At 41.7% G+C, this 19,603-nt stretch overlaps 2 protein-coding genes across 3 annotated transcripts in view; one reads left to right on the forward strand and one right to left on the reverse strand.

Moving 5' to 3' along the window:
* Positions 1-6,477: 6,477 nt before the first annotated feature.
* The window catches only part of LOC118287281 (phospholysine phosphohistidine inorganic pyrophosphate phosphatase), a 95,426-nt gene continuing 82,300 nt past the window's right edge, over positions 6,478-19,603 (forward strand). Inside the window, exon 1 of the mRNA XM_035612314.2 lies at positions 6,478-6,746. The gene's annotated coding sequence lies outside the window, so the exon portion shown is untranslated. The remainder of the gene's footprint in view (positions 6,747-19,603) is intronic.
* Positions 9,088-19,603, reverse strand: part of LOC118287279 (carbohydrate sulfotransferase 15-like) — a 32,203-nt gene continuing 21,687 nt past the window's right edge. For both annotated transcript variants that reach the window (XM_035612309.2, XM_035612310.2), the window contains 5 exons: positions 15,933-16,088; positions 12,718-12,874; positions 11,405-11,561; positions 10,122-10,269; positions 9,088-9,591 (listed from right to left, as the gene is read on the reverse strand). In XM_035612309.2, coding sequence (XP_035468202.2) covers positions 9,392-9,591; positions 10,122-10,269; positions 11,405-11,561; positions 12,718-12,874; positions 15,933-16,088 — 818 coding nt within the window. In that variant the 3' untranslated portion in view covers positions 9,088-9,391. The remainder of the gene's footprint in view (positions 9,592-10,121; positions 10,270-11,404; positions 11,562-12,717; positions 12,875-15,932; positions 16,089-19,603) is intronic.

Below are 19,603 nucleotides of genomic sequence, written 5' to 3' on the forward strand. Positions count from 1 at the left end.
TGCCCTGTGTGTGTCACAGCTCATCACATCAGCGCTGCCAGTTCCTCATGAAGCATTTACTCCCACACACACACACACACACAAACATGAATTCAGCAGCTGACGGAGCCTCCCTTTCACAAGAAGACAATGCCGAAATCCTAAAGCCAGGAGTCAAACTCCTGATTAAAACCAGATTATTATTTCATTCAGCTAAGAAGAATTTTTCTTGACTCAGACAAAGGGTTTTGTCACAAGCATCCCTGGCATTTTGGAAAGAAATGTGGAGTTATAGCTAAGCAGAGAAATGTCTCGCCGTGGGCTTATAAGATTTAGTCATAAGGAGAGGGGATTCCAAGAAGCATTTGCACAACTAACAGGGACACCTTTTGACATTTCATCGACCTGAGGCAAGACAAACCAAGGCAACGATTCGCTCGACAAGCCTGCATGGTGCCCAATTTAAATGCATTGGTTCATTACACATAACTGATGTGGAAGGACAATGCATAGAGGAAAGTCAAAAAAAAAAAAAAAAGGTTGCATGGAAATCAGACTACACCTGAGAGCGAGAGAGCTCCTGAATGGAGGGTAAAGGAGTTTGAGGCTGCAGGATTTCACAGAAGATCAGGGCCCTGGAGTGGGTGGACAGCTCCAGGCTGGAATACTACATGCTCGGCTGGCACAATCTGTAGCCGGCACAGGCAGGCATTCAAGATGGCCCTCTCCCCATCTAGACGACACCCGTCCAGAACTGTCTGGAGAGAACATGTAAGGAAGGATGAGAGGAAGAGCCGCTACACTAGTGGCTTTCACACAATGTATATGCTCTAGTTTAAGAGTTACTTAGACATGGCGAGCATTTATGAAAGCATAACACAATTTCTTTAAACATGCTGTGTGAAAAAAAAAAAAAAGAAGCCCATCCAGAATGTCAGGCTTGAAATACCTGCTACGGTACGGAGGATCAAACGGCCGCTTATCAGAGTGGGGAGCCGAGGAGCTTGAGGCAGGCACGGTGTGAAAATAGACGTCTTTTCTCTGTGAGGAACAACCAAGGTAGGAGAGTGATGGCTCCTGCCACTCGCCATAATCTCCTATGGGGAGAAAATCCCCGTCTGAATTCTCATTAATTGGCCGTCAGTGCCCAGAGTGACAGCACAGAGGCTCGGCGGCGATACCACCCCGCGGCTGCTCTGGCACCTGGTAATTGATGAGAAAGAGGACCGGCGAACAGCTACAGAATCTGAAGCTGGGAAGAATAATGTATATTGTACAGGCTCAGCAGGACATAACAGGGCCGCGTAGTTTGTGTTAATTAGGACAATCACACACTGACTACACTCTGCTCTTTAAACACAACTCAATTAATTCAAGTTGTTAATGAACACTGGGCGACTTAAAAATGTGGAGTCTTTTTGCTTTTTGCCTGAGCGGAGATTAATGATGTGATTAATGAGTTTAATCTCACACTGACAAAAATGTACAATGAAAACAACATTCTTCAGACCTTGACAAACAAGCTTGTGGCCAATAGTTGTAATAAATCATGATGGTAAGAGGTCAAACAAACAGGTTTAGCTCATGATGGACGGGAATTGACCTTCCAGATTTATTTATCTATTTATTTACCTGTCCACCACAATGTAATATGGCACGTTCATGGATCCAAAGCAGGCCACGTTACAGCCTTGGATTTACTACTTGAAAGTGTGTGCATTATTCATGTCAAACAAAAATCTGCAAAAGAAATCTCCACTCGTCTCACACTGAAAGACAGCAGCTGCGTTTGAATTTAAAGTTGTTGCCATGTAAATTTGAGGAAGCCTTTATATTTGCAATGTTATGGATTTTTAAACACATTAAAAATAAAATTAAAAAAATAATATACTGCATTTATTTATATATATATATATATATATCTGCATTGTTTCGGTCGTATACATTTTCAAACTTGTACCGTGTAAGTTGAAAGGCTGCTGTGTTTCTCCTCTGTCCTGCTGTATCCATGGTGATTTGTGTATGTATCCTTCTTGGAACTCAAAAAATCTCAACCTGTTTTCAAGACAAATGAAAAAATGCTAGCAATTTTTATTGGTTTGATTATAATCAATGGATCCAGTGCTATAAATTGATTAGGATAACAGGATTGCATCACATAACAGATGTCCGTGTTTCTTTGTTGGTGTCTAATGCTCAAGGATTCCAGCAGATGTTTTACGAAGAAACGTTAGGACCAGTTATTAAACTCTTTATTTGATTTGAAACAGGCTCCGCTGATCCAGGTTCATGCGATTTTGTTTTTGTAAACATTTCATATATGATAAGTGCTGCACGGTGAAATATTGTTTTTTCTTCTTCTGGTTTTGTAAAAAACATATATAGAAGCAAAGCAGACACAAACCTGGAATTTTGTTAGATTACAGTTCTGGGAATGTTTCTGCTGAAGAGAAGAAAAAATGAAAACAATGTTCAAGTTATAAGAAGTTGGAACATATGAATGCAAAGAGGCAACGAGTCTGTGGCTGCTACTTTTACGCTATGGCTCCTGTCAGGAAGAACAACATTGATGCAAAGTGATGAACGAATTGATGAACATGAATCCAACAGATCTCAATGGACTGAAACTCAACTCTCATTCCCAAATATTCTACATATTAAAGCTGCTATAATGACAATTTTTGATCTTAACTATGGATCAAAAGACTATGCATATGTGAAAGGGGAGTTATCACCTCAAAATTGCAGCTCCTTTCATCTCTATGGAGCATCTTTTAACTCACTTTATGCAACATAACTATCTTAATGTGAACACAGCGGAGCACTTATTGGCACTTAGGAGCCAGAAGTTCCCCTCATGAGTTGCTGAAGAGCAAACAGAGATACAATTTAGACTGAATATTGGACTATTGGTTCATCAGGCCAGAAATATGATTTCAAATGAATGCTAATGGCCACGTAATTAAGCTAGTTTGCTAACAAGTTTGCCGTGTCATCATAAGGGGTGATAATATATCAGTTTGGAATTCACCGCTTGTTTCAGCTGCAACCAAGAGGACAGTAAAATCAGTAGATGCAGGTTTTATCTAAAGATACATAAATCATAATTAAATATCTATGAAAGGTACTCTTAAAAAACATTTATAAAGCCAATGTCTTCACTGATATGTGAATAATAACACGTCAAAATGCACAGTGTACTTTTTTTTCATTCCAATTGAGACATCTGTGTTTTTGCTGCAGCCTACTTTTGTGGTTTTCTACTTATGCATGGGCTCTGTCAGATTATACCTGTATTTTATGATCCCTGCAGAAACTATAACACTTGTCCTAGTCCCACAATTTTGGACACTTTATTATTGTTTGTGGTTTGGAGAGGTTGTTGTCTCGCCTCTGGAGACCTTATAGTGATGAAGAGACTCTCTTTCTATTTATCACACACTTAGACCTCAAGCTGCTACAATGTCACTTGGGCCACTCAATGGTTTCAGCACAGACGCCCTCGCTTTCCTCACTGAAAACGCTCCCTTCCTGAGCACCTGCTTTTCTAATTCTTTGTCCACATTCACCACGGCCGGGATGGGTTCCAGATGGATGTGACCGAAACAGGCCAGATGTTCACATCCGATAACGGCAACAGTTTTTAATTCGAATGGCAATAGAATCGTGATAGAACCATTAGTTTGCATATGGGCACAATCAAGTGTAATAAAAGTTGATGCAACATTTTAGCTTTTGTTTGCTCTTCATTGCCAAGTCATTATTTATTTTTCTTTTTTGTGTGCTGGGCAAACTTATTTTTCTCAAAGGAAGTAAAACTTATAATCTAGGACCCTGACACATGGATGATTTGATGATGTATGTATTTCTTAAATACAACATCATGGATTTGATAAGACAGCTGTGTTCAGGAAAAGCTGCCATCCAACGTTCTATTGGAACCCATGAAGAACATCTGAGATGGTTTGCCGTGGCAAAGACGCAACTGTATTAGTATCGAGTACTGTCAGTAATGTGAAATACTTGCCTGGAGTCGGAGGAGAGAGCTGATGCTGAGTAATGACCCTGGATCCACTAAACCTTTGCTGAACAACGACACGAGAGGCCTGGGAAAGGAGGCGAAAAAAAGAAGGAGAAACATCTGTTCCTTCCTTAAACAGAACCATTAGGACAAATAATTGGGATGGAAACATGAAACAAAAGAAGGTTCTCATTTCTAAAGATTTTGGCCTCCCTCAGCTTTTCCTTTTCATACTGAAAAAAACCAGAGAGCCAGGACAACAATTTTAGGAGCCTGGAAAATGCTCTCTGCCCAAAAGCATAAAATAACAGCAAGCGGGTTTGACGAAGCCATCACAACTGCGTCTCAGCTCAGCTTAGTAGACGGTGTGAATAAGTTAGCAGGGCAATCGGTAATCGCCACCTTTTCCAGGCACCATTTCTATTTCTGCAATATGCGTCCAAAAGAGATAAAACTGCATAGCACTGTATATCACAAACAGATGTTTTTTGGCTGAACCCTTAATATCCCTCAAATGTTCATAAAAAAGAACTGAATAGGACTCGTCAGTACGTTTGGATTACTGTGTGTAATGTAAAAGCGAATAATCGAGATACTCGCAACAATGTTACCCAACTGAGACTATTTTTTTTTGACAAAGATCTTTGTTTCCTGCATTCCTTGCTTACTCAATCTTCAGTGAGTATGACTGGGCCTCACACAGACTCTTCAAATACAACTGGCAAACCATCAGAGCACTCAATCAGCATGATGGACTGCAAATGTTTGTTGCATAAACTTGTTTATTCAGATCTTTCTTTTCTTGTCATCTCAAAATACTCTCCAATAATCATTGACAGCAGTGAGACACAGAGATGTGATTCAGAAGAAGATTGGTTTTTTTTCTCACTTTGAGCCGGTTCATTTGAATGGGATCATGAGAGAGTTAGGAGCTGGAGATTTGGAGTAATCGTCACGTTGTTGGTGGTCTGGACACCATATTCTTCCCTGGACTGCGATGGTCAGAGGTCTTACACCCGGGACTTAACTTGAGAGACAAGTAACAAACACCCCTCTGATTAGGAAGTCTCAGAATTTCATTGAAGTTTAATTTGACCCAGGGATAAAGTGTGATGAAAAGGAGGAACAGAGGAGTTAAGACAGACTCGAAGAAAAGGGGAAAAGAAAAGTGGTGGGAAAGACATAAGAGGGAGCGCCCTCCGCTAAAGCCCTGGCTTCAGAGCTTATCCAAACTGACAGAGGAGAAATGGACACAGGAAGAAGCCCTCTCTCTTGATCACATCCAACATCCTGTTGGGGACTCAAGAGGAATCAAGAGGGTCCAGACAGCAGCAAGGATACTTACAGACAATTCTGTGAGGTTCATATCATTGATGCCATCAGAGTGATGACTCCTGGTTAAACTGATTTTTACCCACTTTCAACTCATGAGGTTTTCCTTTTTGTTGGAGTGAGAATCTAATTGTATTCCTACCTGTAATAAAATGCTTAGAGTACATCTAACATTCAAATAACTTCTGAGACCCAGTCAAATATATTCACGGACTTGTCATGGTCCAGGCCTAAAGCACTATTTAGGAACCATTTAGTATTGAATTCAGCAGCCTTTGCTTTTCTTAGGAATAGTGTGGGAGTTGTTTCACTTATTAAAATGTGTCTGTCCAGCGACATTAGCCCTAATTAATCTTTATAATCCACAGTGAAGTCCATTCATTGCATTAAGATCAGCTACTTTCGCTACTTTGTAGGATAAGTTAACTGTTTGGGTCGTTGTCCTCTTGAGAGAGATGTGCTGTAAATCATACAAGTGTAGTTTTTTTTCGTTTTCTTTTAAAGCCTAATGTTCAGGACACTCCACTGTCAAAAAGAGGCTATTTATCATGATCCATCCACCAGCCATCATATATACAGATCCAGCGCCGTTGAATGAGAGTCGTGACAACCAAAATGTTTGCACATCACGTGGCTCACGTAGACTTCCGATAGTTCCCGGAAGTTCTTGGCGCACAATTCGAATCCATTATTCAGAGCGACGGAAATGCGATTTTTGGTCATTAGTAGTCAATAAATGTATTGATTTACAATAAAGCAGACCGACGTGCCTATGTTTTTTACTCCATGTAGTTAGTCAACACGTTTTCTTAAATCATAAATAAATCATAAATAATCATAATCCACTAACATGCTTTCAATGCGCATTTAGATTTGATTCAGATGTGCTGATAATGTACAATCAGATTTATTTAAACGTCTTACCGTTCGTACGTGCAACACAGAGACGGTCCATTGATCCATCCTGCTGCTACCCTAATGCGCTGATGCTCACTTCCGGGAACTATTGAGAGGCTCCACGATCCGAGTTGTCGCGACTCTCATTCGACGGCTCTGGTTGACGGTCGCCAGCCTATCACAGGGACAGAGGCAAACAACCATTCACTCTCACACCTGTGGTCAATTTAGAATTCCCAATCCGCCCGCTGTAACCCCAACCACACCACCGAGCCAAAGGGAGCTGCTCTGTTGAATTTTATTTCCTCATAAAAACATATATTTTTTAAACATTTAATTAAATATAATTACTCATTCGGTCAACTTTGGTCAATGCTGCGACCACTCGGGGCTGAGCATCATTGGTGCTATCAGCTAGCTCATCAGCTAGCTCTTGAGACCAAACTCACCGTTAGCATTGTGGAAGGACTAACTGTTGTTGCCGGGACGACGCTAACCACCGCTTCTCTTCAGCAAGGTAAGTTCATGCTGATGATACAAACATTACAATATCACTGTAGGCCTCGAGTGTCTTGGCTCAGTTCAGTTGGTGTGTGTGTGTGTGTGTGTGTGTGTTAGCTAGCCATGCTGGTGAGCTAGGCTGCTAGCAGCTAACACTGCTGACTGATGGACTGCTATTTTAATTTGCTGCCATGTTGATGTTTTGTCGGTTTTCTATCAGTGGACTGTAGTAAAAAAAACCAAATAATATTGTGTATTGCTTCGGTGATGAAATCATGGCCATTGTCTTTCATAGTGCTTGTATATAATTGTTTCCCTTTTAATGTTGCCTTCGTGGGGAACTTTGCATGGCTTTTGTTATGTGACTGGTTTCGGTTTGTTTGTTTGTTTGCTTGTTTGCAGAATGACAAATGCAAAAGTTATGGATGGATTTGCATGAACATGTCAACAGGTGATTCAGACTCGGATCCAGGATTTTTTTTTTACAGAATCTCCACCATTGAGAAATAGGGCATATTTTCATATTTTCCACAAATACATAATTGGTCAGATGGAGAGGGGAAATGCATGTTTTTTTGGTGGTTTAAGTAAATTGCCTTGTAAGAGGAAGTCAGGCATATGAGATGGATTAACTGGGATGGGATTAGTCGATAGCAGTTCAGAAGGCTGGATTCCCTTATAGTCTGAGGTCCCCTTTGTTCTGCCTTGCTGCTACTGCTCTGCTTGTCTGCAAACTCTGCAACAGTCCAGCATCCATATGTATGGTCTAAGTTCCATTGTCATCATCATCATCATCACTTCACACTTTGGGAAGTGAGGAGGCCAGAGCCAAATTTCAACTCTTTTAAATCTGCTCCCCAGCGGCTGGTTAACTGTTATTATTTTGTCAGACAATCAGATAAGAGAATACTGCCAGCCCACTGTCACTTCCCACGACGACAACAAGGACCGATGCTGAGAAATGTGAAATAGTCGGTTAAAAGTGTGCCTCAGAAAGCCTGTGGAGTTTTCTCGGCAGCAGTATATTTATCCAGTTTCCCGTCAGTCACACTGTATTCTGATACAGCGCAGACTAGGATGAAGGAAGCTTTGATAATATTTATAAATTCCGAGGAAATTGAAGTTGGTTGGAGGCTCTCATCGAAGCAGAACCTCCTCAGTCAGCCAGAAAGACCATCCAACTCCAACCAAAATATGCAAATGATTTGCACTCACTTTTCTTTCTCTCTCCCTAGTCAGATTGTCTTGATTTCAGTAAGGAGGACGTAGTCAAAGCTGCTGGCATTTTGAGGCAGTGAAAGCTCTTTTGAACAGAGCGAGAAGAATAATGGGCTTTCGTGTTAAGAAATCAGTGTGATTGCAGGTTTCCTCTTAATTGTGAAAGGAGGTTTTCCTGTGGTATTTAGGTCAGTTCGTCTTGATTTGTAGACTGGGCAGGAAGGCCGGAACTGCCACAGAAGAATGGCATAACTCATGTGAGTGTTGTTAAAATGAGAGAAATGTCCTTATTTGACTATTGCTGCAACTTGTGTCCAAGTTGCGATACATTCTCAAGTGTTGTCTGCCCTCTGGTGTAGATGATGGGTACGTTTCCAATTTCTGCACATACTCTTTTTCAGTCTGTCTCTAAATTGAATTGTCCAGTATTGTTTTACGTGTGTTTTTAATAGAACTGAACAATATTGGGGCGAAACACCCTCATATTGCAAAAATAATTTCATACAACTCATGTTGCTTTTCTTTTTGTAACCAAACCTTTTTTTCTTTGTTATTCTGTGTTCCTCACTCATTTTCAGGTTTGGTCAACAACTAGTGGGGCCCTGAATTGGTCGTAGTCAATTATTGTTCATCAGTCCAACTAGATTAGTCATGGAAAATGAGAACCATGTGAGTTTTCCTTTTGTGTTATTGCATGAAATGTCCCACAAAGTTTCAACAGCAGGAAAGGAAATGATATGTTTGTTGTTAATTATTATTATAATTAATCCTCCTTTTATTATTATAATTAACAACAAATCGGATCATCAGTTAGTTTTTCCCTTAATATTCCAGGAATCACTTTTAATATCTTGATACAGTTGTTCTGTGAGTGACGTTAACAGTTCTGTATTGATGTCAGCAGGCAATTTGAAAATTGCAACTACACGTGTTTTCCAGTAGAGGGCGGTGGTGTTTCATTGACTTTAACATTCAGCTTTCTCTCACTGACATTTTCTAAATATCTGAATTAAGATGAAGACACAGTTTTTAAGTCTCTGCTTGGATATACGGTGTGTTGTACCAGGTCTAATATGCTCCGGTCTGTGAGGCAGATTATTTTTTAATTAATCAAACCAAGCTTCAAAGTGAACATGGGACGCAGTTTTCATATCTTTTAATTATTTACACCTGGTCACAGAAAAGAAACAATCAAAACCTGCCAACATCTTTCTCTCATTCACTCATTCACTCACTCGCACTCACACAAATCACCACACTTTCTTGTGCTATTTTCTATCGTTGATTCATCTCTGCTTTTATAACTTAAGAAATAATTTAAATAAAAAACATTGATTTTCATGGGCACTTGAGAGAGAGAGAGATGAAACACGGATGTAGTGGGCTGTCTTTTTCTTTTCTTTTTCCAAACTGAAGTAAAAAAAAAAAATGGAGGTGGGTTGTTCATAGTTTAGAGTAGTTCTGCCAGAGGAAGGAGTCATTCCGCAGCACTTTGGCCAACTTCTCGTTGAACGGCGTGTAAAAGTCACGCAGGATCTCTTTTGTGATGTGCAGCATGGGTCCCAGGTTCTTGTCGGCTGGCCTCCTGGTGTTTGACGCTGGGCTTCGCGTGATCTCTGACTCTACCTCTTTTGTCAGTGGCCCTGCAAAACACACAAAAACACTTCACATCCCCACTTTGACGGCCACTTCAGAGTTTTTTCCACAGCACTAAACAAATGGAAGAAAATACAGCAAAGGACATTTGAAATGTCAACGTGCATCAGCTGTGCTCTGAGCAGAAGATTTGACACTCTGGGAGGTGATCGCACCTTGGCAGCCGTTTGAGGAGCCGAGTCTGAGCTCTGGGGCAATTAAACTGTTGGGTGAACCAGTGCGACAGAAACTAAAGGGGCTACAAAGGGGTAAAACTGCATTTGACACGGGCCTGTTCTTAACAGCAATCTACTGTATAAACCAAGGAAACATTGACATCACTGACACTGAAAATATAGGTGTTGGAAATTTCAGAACTGTATCTGAAAGACATTAAAAACATTTTCTAAGCTAGCAAACCATACACGACGTAAACACTTATGAATAAACAATTTTGTAATGCAATGCTTTTGATACAAATGAAGAAAAAAAAGACAGTACAATCAAGGCCATATGTTGGGATGCGTTAGTCACTCACCCAGGTTAAGGAAGTCAAAGACTTTGTGCATTGTGTATTTCCTGTTGGAGGCGTGGTCTTCCAACCTCAGGACCAGAATCTGTTCCTTGCCGAAGACCGTCAGCCAGTCCATTAAGTACACAATGTACAGGCCTACTTGCAATCTGACCTGAGCGCACACAAAAACAAAAGAATCAATGAGAGATAATCAGGCCCTGTCCCAGAAACTTCCTCCTCAGCTGAGGGGACACAGTGGCGCATGAATGGTTGAACTTCTTCAAGGAGATGGAGTGGGGAAAAGACGAGGAATTTCCTCCCTCCAGCTTTCTTCTTCTTATTTTTTTAAATCTCCCCTGCTGGGTACCATGTGGGCGTTGTGAACATGCACTGATGTTGCAAACCTACCAGTTTATTACCTACCAGTGGACAAGATTATAACCTACATGATTTTGTTTTCTGCCCCCAAAATTTGTGACCTGTTAATCATTATAACTGTGGAAATGCACTTTTTAGATTCCCCTGTGACAGTTGATTGCAGAACAGTTGGCGTAAACAAAAAGCCTTGTTTCTGGGAATGGGAAACTGAAAGACCCTTCTGAATAAATGATTACATGCCGAGTAACTCTTGCTGCCTTAAATCAATTTGGTAAAACAGACAATCGTTTTGCCGGGACAGAGTTTATTCATCCTTTCTCTCCAGACTCTTAATCTGAGCTCTAAAACTTTTATCGAGGAGCCACAGGCATGAGTGACTGCTGTGAGGAGGACAGGCGTAATGCTTTTCATATGGTCTAATAACTCTAAGGAGATATTAGTGGATGGACAATTAGGCCAGCGGCTGAGAGTAAGCCCTCTCCCAGAGGGCCATAAAGCTCGACAGTGGCAGTTGGCGAGGAGGTCATTTTAACACACAAGGCGGCCTGGAGGGGGAGCTAAAATAGGACGGGCCAGACTCCTCCTCCACTTCTGGGAAAAGCTGGCCAGGGGCCACTACACTGGGGCCCCTACACTGGCTATTGCTTGCTTGGTCAGTTTTGTGCTTAAAGAGTAAAGCTGGTGAGCTGGGTTTTCTTGTACAAAGAGAGTAGGCGCTGCACTCCTCAGTGTTGCCAATCCCTTTCATAAAGTCGGTCCTGCAAGCTTTATCATGAGTTAATGAAGTGTGGATTTCACTCCCTTCTGTCTTCTTCCATTCCTTTTTCAATGTCTTTCTTTCCAACCAACTAATTTGCTGGTTGCTAAATGCCGGTGTTTTTTTTGTGCACGGATGCGAGACCGAAGTTGGAGGGAGGCAGACAACTCACTGGCATGGCATTGTTGACAGTAGTGTTGTACACACAGGAGCGCATTGTGTACTCTGTAAGGCACCCCTCGAATAACTGCAGTGATTCCGACACCTTCTCGTGGAAATCCTCTGCGGACTTATTGGCGATGCCAAAGTAAAGGTAGTCGGAGTATAGCCTGCAAGACAACAGAAAAGGCCTGTAAACAAATTTTGAACATCAGTTAGACGATGAATCTTCACCTTTGTTGGATGAACAGACTGTAGAATTAATAATTACTATCATTAACCTTACAGCCTTTTTATTTAGGCTCATAACTACTTTATATTACAGATATGCGTTTTTTTTACACCTATTTTCACACAAGCACCAACAATACTTTCCAGTAAACAAGATGCAACCGAGGCTGCAGTGTTGACAGCTCAGAAGATGTTTCCAGTAGGTCAAAGTGAAGACATAGAAAATGGGAGAAAGGGATGCAAATGAGCTTCTGATAAAGCACCAATCCCAAGTAAAATCACATGATATATATCATATCATATATATTTCAGTATATATATATCTTTATATATATATCTGTATCTATATAGATATATATATCATTGATATTATCATCCTGAAAATAACGATTGACAGTAAACTCAGATCTTATTGAGTTTTCTTTCCCCCCGCTCTACTGCTTATCTCAGCTCTCACGATTCAGTAAATGTGTCTGGTGCCTCATGTAATAAAACAACGACCAAACTATTAGCTAGTATTATCTTATTGATATCCGCTGGTATGGAAAATGAATGTTGGAGACACGTGTACCATAAAAACGCTGTTACATTTTAGTACGAGGTGTCAGACGGTGTTTGTACTGAGGAGATGCCAAGGTTGTAAACAAGTCGCGCGTGATAAAAATTCATTTCCCCGAGAATAGCTTCGGAGGGGAAAGGTTGAACGGGCTGTGATTTGACAGACAAAGCCAATTAAAGAGAGCATGTTCCGACGTCCTCTTAAGTAAAAATCAACAGTAACGGCATAAAAGTAATCCCAGTTTAAACAGACAGCCTCGCAGGTGTTCAGCAGGAAGCTCTCCACGCGTCTGATAGAGGCGTCACAATGAAACTTATGTGACAGCCAGACTGCGTAAAAAGGCAACACATCTCCTCTGACAACAGGTCTACAGTTGATTCTAAACAAGGAACGGATCTGCCCGTGTCTGTAGTATAAACAGTGTCGATGGAGGCACAGAGGTGGCAGCGTGCGTGTCAGAGCTGTATCTGTATCATTGCGGGTATTTTAAGGCAGGCAGGCCTGACGTGGTAGGCAATGACACCGATCGCTCGCACCTTTCCACCGGGTCCCTGAGCATAACGATGAAGCGACCGTCAGGCTGCAGGGCGTGAACGAAGTCCTGGATGAGGAAGGGAGGCTCTGCCTCGGTGGTGTTGTCATAGAAATACACCCAGGCGTTGTTATCCCACATGGTGGATGCGCTGGCTTCTCCTGCAAAATACACCCACAGAAGTTTAAATAAAGCAAACATTCATAGAGATCACACGCACAATCACAGAGAGACAAAGCAAAACTCATAAATTTCAAGCAACAAAATCGAATATTAACCGTTTCCAGCTTCTCAAATGTCACGTTTGGCAGCTTTTCTGTGTTTAATTATCGCAAATTGAACTTTGTGTTTTGGTCTGTTGATCGGACAACATCTCTAGATCTTGATCACCTTGATCACTCAAGTAAATAACACCAATTAAGAAAACAATCTGCAGTTTTTGATAATGAAGAAATTCTTTGTTGCTGCTCTAGTTTAAACCAATTTTCAAGTCCATTTTAGGTCCTTGTGTGTTGGAAAGTGATGATTCCTGCTTCAAAAACACACTTGTGCCATTGACAATACAGAAAAATGCAAGAAAACAATAAATGTTAAAACTGCTGAGTGTTTGCGCTGCAAAGGTTATTTGTAAGCTTTAATATTCACCTGTGTTATTGATTGTTTTCTTAGATTTTAAATCATAAAAAAAAAAATCAATGTAACGAGACAAATTCTCCAATTTGTTTCTTCAAAAAGAACCACCGGTCGATAATCAGGAATTTTGTTTGTACCTGCTTCTGTAATTGCAGCAGAATGGAGGGTTTGACAATCAGACACAGCATGTTCCCAACATGTCAATAAAAGTCAGAAGCAGAGTTAATAAAAGTCAATAAAACGTAAAGATTCTTGAGCCAGTGCAAAAATGAGAGTAATTACATCTCCAGCCGTGATGAGGAAAAAAAAAACTGTAGAACGTTCCACACAGTGACAGCACTGATGCTCCGTAACGAGACAGAAGACGTCGCTTCTCAAACGGATTCAGAGCAGAAACTTAATCAGGCTGAGCTGAGAAATGATATCCAGGATTCATTAGGGCTGCCTGTGCCTTCATTATCCTCTTATCTGTGAAGTGAAGCTCTGATGTATTTGGAGGGAACACAACACAGGCCTTATCTGCCTCATTTTTCTTGGAGAAAGGGATGATAGCCAGGACCCATTTTCTGCGATGACAACGGTGAGAGCGCTGCTAATGCCGCTATGCCCTAAAATGATACACACGATCTGCGATCGAGTCTGTTTAAAGGTCTCCGCTCCATGTCCCTTTAAAAGGGGTTTATTTTGCTCCATGCGGAGAGGCGGTAATAGGGCAAATAAATGGAGGAGCCCGGCCGGCGTGCCTCTGGTACTTCACAGCGTCTTGGTTCTTTGCCGGTGGCTGAGGAGAGTCAGGAGCCCCACGATTCTGGCCACAGGCCTGCACCTTGCTGCGCTCTCCCAGGGCACGGTGTGAATACTGAGCGGCACTTTGGCACGCTCCCCCCTTACTGGGATTATTTATTTAAAGAGGGAAACAAAACAGGGCGGCATGCTAAGCTGCACTCAATGCACCGACTCAGTCCAGTGTGAAAAGGCCATTGTTGAAAACTTAAATCAGTCTTTCTTTGCAGCCGGGCAGTCCTTTCAGATCGCGTTTGGATGACTGGAAAAGACAGAGACAGATGAAAGCACAGGGCTGGAGGCAGGATATGCAGATAGAGGAGGGAGGTTTGTAAACAAAAAAAATCACCACCCGCTGCGGATATTATTGCTGTCCTGGCACAAAAAAAGCAATGATTCTTTTCTACGGCACTTCAGTGAAGTGGCTATGTGAAGCAGAAGGAAGTCCAGTATTATTAAGCTGTTAGACTTCCCTTTAGGGCTGAGTAACTGGATTTTTTTTTTTAAAGATCACCATCCCTCTCTGGAGAGCAGCCCTCTGCTTCATCCCTGCTACCTGCTGCTTTAATAGCAGCTTTGTAATATTGGAGCAGAGATTACAAGTGAAGTTCCAGGCGAGTGTCGGGTCGCCCCGAGCCAAACGCTGTTGGCTGCAGCCCGATGAGTCCACAGGGTACCGTCAGTGCAGTACGTTCCTTACACAGATCACAGCACTGATACATGACCTGAGTAACTAATATGAGAGAGGGGAGGGCAAACAGCTGCTCTATGACATGACGTGACACTCTGCCAAAACAGGAAGTTCGAATCTACGCTGAACAGGAAATGTCTGTGCAACTAAAAGCTGCCGGGAGATCTGATTTCGATGGTAGACAAGTGTTTTACACGCAATCTTTGTATCCTGTTCCCTTTGCTTCCCACTAACATGCACGTCTTCTCATGACAGATCAGAGGTGCTTTGTGAAAATAGAGAAAATTATGCCATATCGTCCACTCATTAGTCTGCTGAGATTTGAATGCCGCTTTGTTGGCCCAGTGTTTGATATTTAGTCACTGGGTTACAGTTCATCCCCCAAAGTAGAGTTAATAAATAAAACTGGTAGACTGTGTTCAGTGCCTCTCTACGATTAAAAATGCGCAGTCCGATTCATCGGTTAAATCCACAAATGTATAGGCGAAGATGGTGGCGAGAAGTCCTCTTCAACAGCGACGCACATTGAGCGCTGGTGGTGCCTGCAAATAAAAATCAATATCCCTCCATAGGGAGTCACTCATTGACTTTGCTATTTGCCATTTTGACGACTCATGTTTGGCATTTTGGCCAGCACCATTTTGGTTTTTATTAAACCAGAAGTTTCCATATTTGGAGTGGCAGGAGGGAGCTCATCCACTGCACGTCCACCTACACCTGTCAATCTCGCTGTATCAATGCCACAATGTTTTATTGTATTTTTTACTCTAAATGAGACCATCATTTACATAATGAACAGCATGCTGTATTGAAGAAGACTTGAAACTAGAGATTGAACCACAAACTCTTTAGGAAGTTTTTTTTGCTCACGTTATAATTCAAGTAATTTTCTCATAGACCTCTACATGAAATTACTTCTCTATGCAATTAGTGGAGTTTAGTTTATGAGCTTCCCATGTGGACAGAGAAGTGCATAAATCTGACTCTTTCACAACGAACAGGAAAATTCATCATTATTTACGAGAGGCATAATTTAACATGACTGTATTTACTACCAAAATTAACCACACAAGTGTTCACCATCAAAATGCACCGACTGACGTTTTGCTTACCTATGATAATGTTCGGCTGGCTGGGTGTAGCCTCAGTCTGTCCGCTGGCATTTGCTGTGAGGTTGCCCTTGATTTGATAAGCAGCCTGATCGAACAAGTCCAGGTAGTCTTCCACTGGGTATCGATCGTGGAAGCCCTCGCTGAGACGAATGATACCTGGCGGGGAAGGAAGACAGGGACGCTAAATACACTTCACTGGGCTCACTTATAGTGAATATTTATGTTCGTTGGCGAGTTATCACACCTTATAGTTTTATAGAAGGTAATGACAGATTTTGAGCCTGCAAATATTCAGGATTTAGACGTGGTTTGGGAGGGAATCTGCAGCACTGAGATGCGCGTCCATTCACCAAGTATGACTCTAGGGTGACCTGATATTCAGCAGGGGACGCTGTCTCTGCTCAGTTTTCAATGTTTGCAATTAAGGGCCTACGTCAAGTTAACGCTTTGAACGTAACCTACCAAGTGTGTTTTCCATCTGAGCTGCTTTGGTCGACAGTGTAATTTTAATTTACAGCGCAATTCTGGAGATTGAGCGTAGGAATTAGAAGTATCCATGCAGCATGCAGATAATGATGTAGCTCGGGCGTCTGCAACTTTTCAGTGATGCTTTGATGGTGTCGCAGTAAAACACTTTTCTCTAGTTAGCAGGTGATGATTAGAAAACTCTAGTAAACTGTCCAAACCGGTGGTGGTGCTGGTGTGACTTGTTTTAGGGCTTTTTTTTTCTTCTTCTTCTTCTTCTCTCATCTCATCTGGTATTTTCATTGATGTGAATGAAGAGTCATGCACTTTTCAAATAGTGTGTGTTTCTCGATGGGTACTATACAACGGCAGACACATCTGCTTAAGATTCATGCAGCTCCTTTTAAAGACAGTTACGCAGCTTGGATAGCATCAAGTTGCCTTTTCACAACTCCGGTTGAGCGGAGACTCGAGTGGAATGGAATAAACAACTACAAAACAAGACCATTTGAATTTAGAGTGTTCTCAAAGGATGTCTTAAGAGAAAAGTGTTGATTACCAGCGCGTAGCCCAGAGTGCAACACTCGAGGGGAACGAAAGAAAGTGACAGCAAAGATGAAAGCAGGGAGGAAGTGGAGGAGGAGGGGTGGGGGGCGACAATAACTGAGAGGGACCTATGTCCTTGGGATACAGTTGCATTTGCTGCTACGCAACATCACAAGGCTGCAGAAGACACAAGCACGAGGCAGCCAAATTAAGACAAACAACTCCTCCACATCCAGCAGCTTTAAGGAGGTTCAAATAATTATCAACGCCAACCAAACGCCGCGCAATATAATGAGCATTGCACGCAGACTGATCAATCCACCAATAGGTGTGCGAGTCTCAACGGGATTAGGGGCATGAAGTTAGTCAGCAACTGGACGAACTTCAAAAGGATCCCTTTGGCTGCAAACAGTTAAGCTGCCTTGATATTCGAGGTTGAGAATTTGGAGGAAATTTTCAAACTGACGTGACAAATACTGTGTGTAATACCCTCAACAAGTATGATGCCAAAACCCCGGGTGAAATTATTAAAATCAAGTAATTTTTAGACAGATGGCTCCCGGCAATACAGCACGTATGTATCAGTCATTGCTGAGCAGAAGAATAGAGCTCATCCACTGTGAGAAATCAACATGAAAACTGAGTCTTCATGGTGCGCCGATGTGATACTGCAGCTTCTGATCTTAGAGGAGACATTGTGCTTTTTTAGATATTCCCTTTCATCTAGTGTTCTATATAATATTTTTGTGTGTGAGTAAAAGTTCTGCAAAGTTCAGAAGATGAAAGTTCATGGTAAAGGGAGCTCCTCTCCCCGACAGTAAACTCTGCTTCTGAAGCTCCATCCATACTTCCGTAACATGATGACATCACCATATTACGGATGTGGGTAAAGCGAGAGGAAATTAAACATCCTACATGCGCTAGAAGTGGTTGACCATTCACAAGAGAGTGGGCCAGCTGGCCAATTTAGAGCAGACTGGGCTTTATTGGGAGGGAGGCCTTAAAGAGACAGGAGCTAAAACTAAGCGTTGAGGCCAGAGGCTGAAAAGAGGAGCTGCATGAATGAACAGTTGAAGGAAATTAATCTGTTCACTGAACATTAGCGCATGTAAACCTTCAAGTAATAACCCAAATTAAATTTAACAAGCTAAATATGAGCATAATATGTAATTGTGAGATTATCGGGAACACTGTATGGAAAAATCTTACAAATCACTGTGAAAAGTCATTATCTAATCTGTTTTTTCCATTTCTGAAGCCGAGGTGAGCCATCAGGCAGAGGCAGATTGTTGCCCTGGAGTTTAACTGCTGCCATTATTTTCTTCTCGTACTTCTTCTCAAAAGCAGACACATTGGTGACACACACACACACACACACACACACACACACACACACACACACAGGCTCTCACACTGACTCGCACTCCTGATGCCTGCCTCTTGAGCTGCTGTAGAATCTCCATTATTCATGAGTCTTAATGGCTGTTTCAGTTATAAAAGAAAACAAAAAACACTTAGGTGTTGGGGATGCTTTCTTCTGGGAACAAAATATAGAGCAAAATTTGAATCTTCACCAAATTAGAACTGCTACTTCTAGGCCTGACACTTATTATCAACTACATATGATTTTGAAAAAATATTTTTCAGGTCGAAAATCCTTTTTTTTTGTATCAACAAATCATACTGAAGGAGCCATGCAACAAAGTATCTGCAAGTGATGTGAGAGTCGGATGTTTATAATGCATAGGCTTTCCAGTTCAATTACACTCTCACTCCCAGATCTCGCATGGTTTCTAATTCCATCTGTGGTGGTGTGGGGGTTATTTTAACATCACAGATTCACATGACGAAGGAAGCACACGATGGCCTCTAAAACCCTCTGATAACAGAACCGTCATATGACCCGATGTCAATCTCCAACCTCTTGATGCACAGTTTGAGGGGTTTATCTCTTTGTTTGAAGAAATGACATAGTGCCACCTGTTAAAAGAATGTAAATGAGAGCGCCAGCGGTGTGAGCGAGAATTGTGGGCGTAGCTTGTCTGAAAACTAAAAAACAATGCAGTGAGATTTTAAAAACGTGGAATTATACCTCCCAAGAAGTTTTGAAATATGCAACAACTCACTCATAAAATGTTTGTCTGTCTAATTAAATAAATGATGGTTCTGATAATCTTTTAAATGAGGGTATAAAGTCCATGGTGTGCAGAGAAAGCTGTAAAGTGAGGCGAGAACGAGGAGCTGACGTGGGCATAGTTTGTGTTTTGTAGATGTGTCGGAAGGAATGAGCACAACGTTAATGTTTGCTATAGGCAGGCGCATGAAACAGTGCGCCCAAACATGAGCGTTCGAAGCATGTATCTCACACGTGTTCTTTCCAAGTGGTTTCAACCACAGAGACAAATCTATGTCATAGATGACGCTGAAGTCAGTAACTCTTTTGCATATAGTCCTAGTTGAGCCCTTAATGAGCGCTGACACCGCGTGAGCTCAGCCGTCGATGGAAAGGTTGCACAGGCAAGAGGCTGATAATTGTGTTGAAGCACACGGGAGGGGAAAGGGAAAAGACGACCATAGCGTTCAAAATGTTGAACGGTACAGTAGCTGTAATGATGGTAATGATGTAAAATACACCATTAGAGCTGTGAATTTGGGGTTAA

Source organism: Scophthalmus maximus, chromosome 16 (genome assembly GCF_022379125.1).
Source record: "Scophthalmus maximus strain ysfricsl-2021 chromosome 16, ASM2237912v1, whole genome shotgun sequence".
Classification (NCBI taxonomy): domain Eukaryota; kingdom Metazoa; phylum Chordata; class Actinopteri; order Pleuronectiformes; family Scophthalmidae; genus Scophthalmus; species Scophthalmus maximus.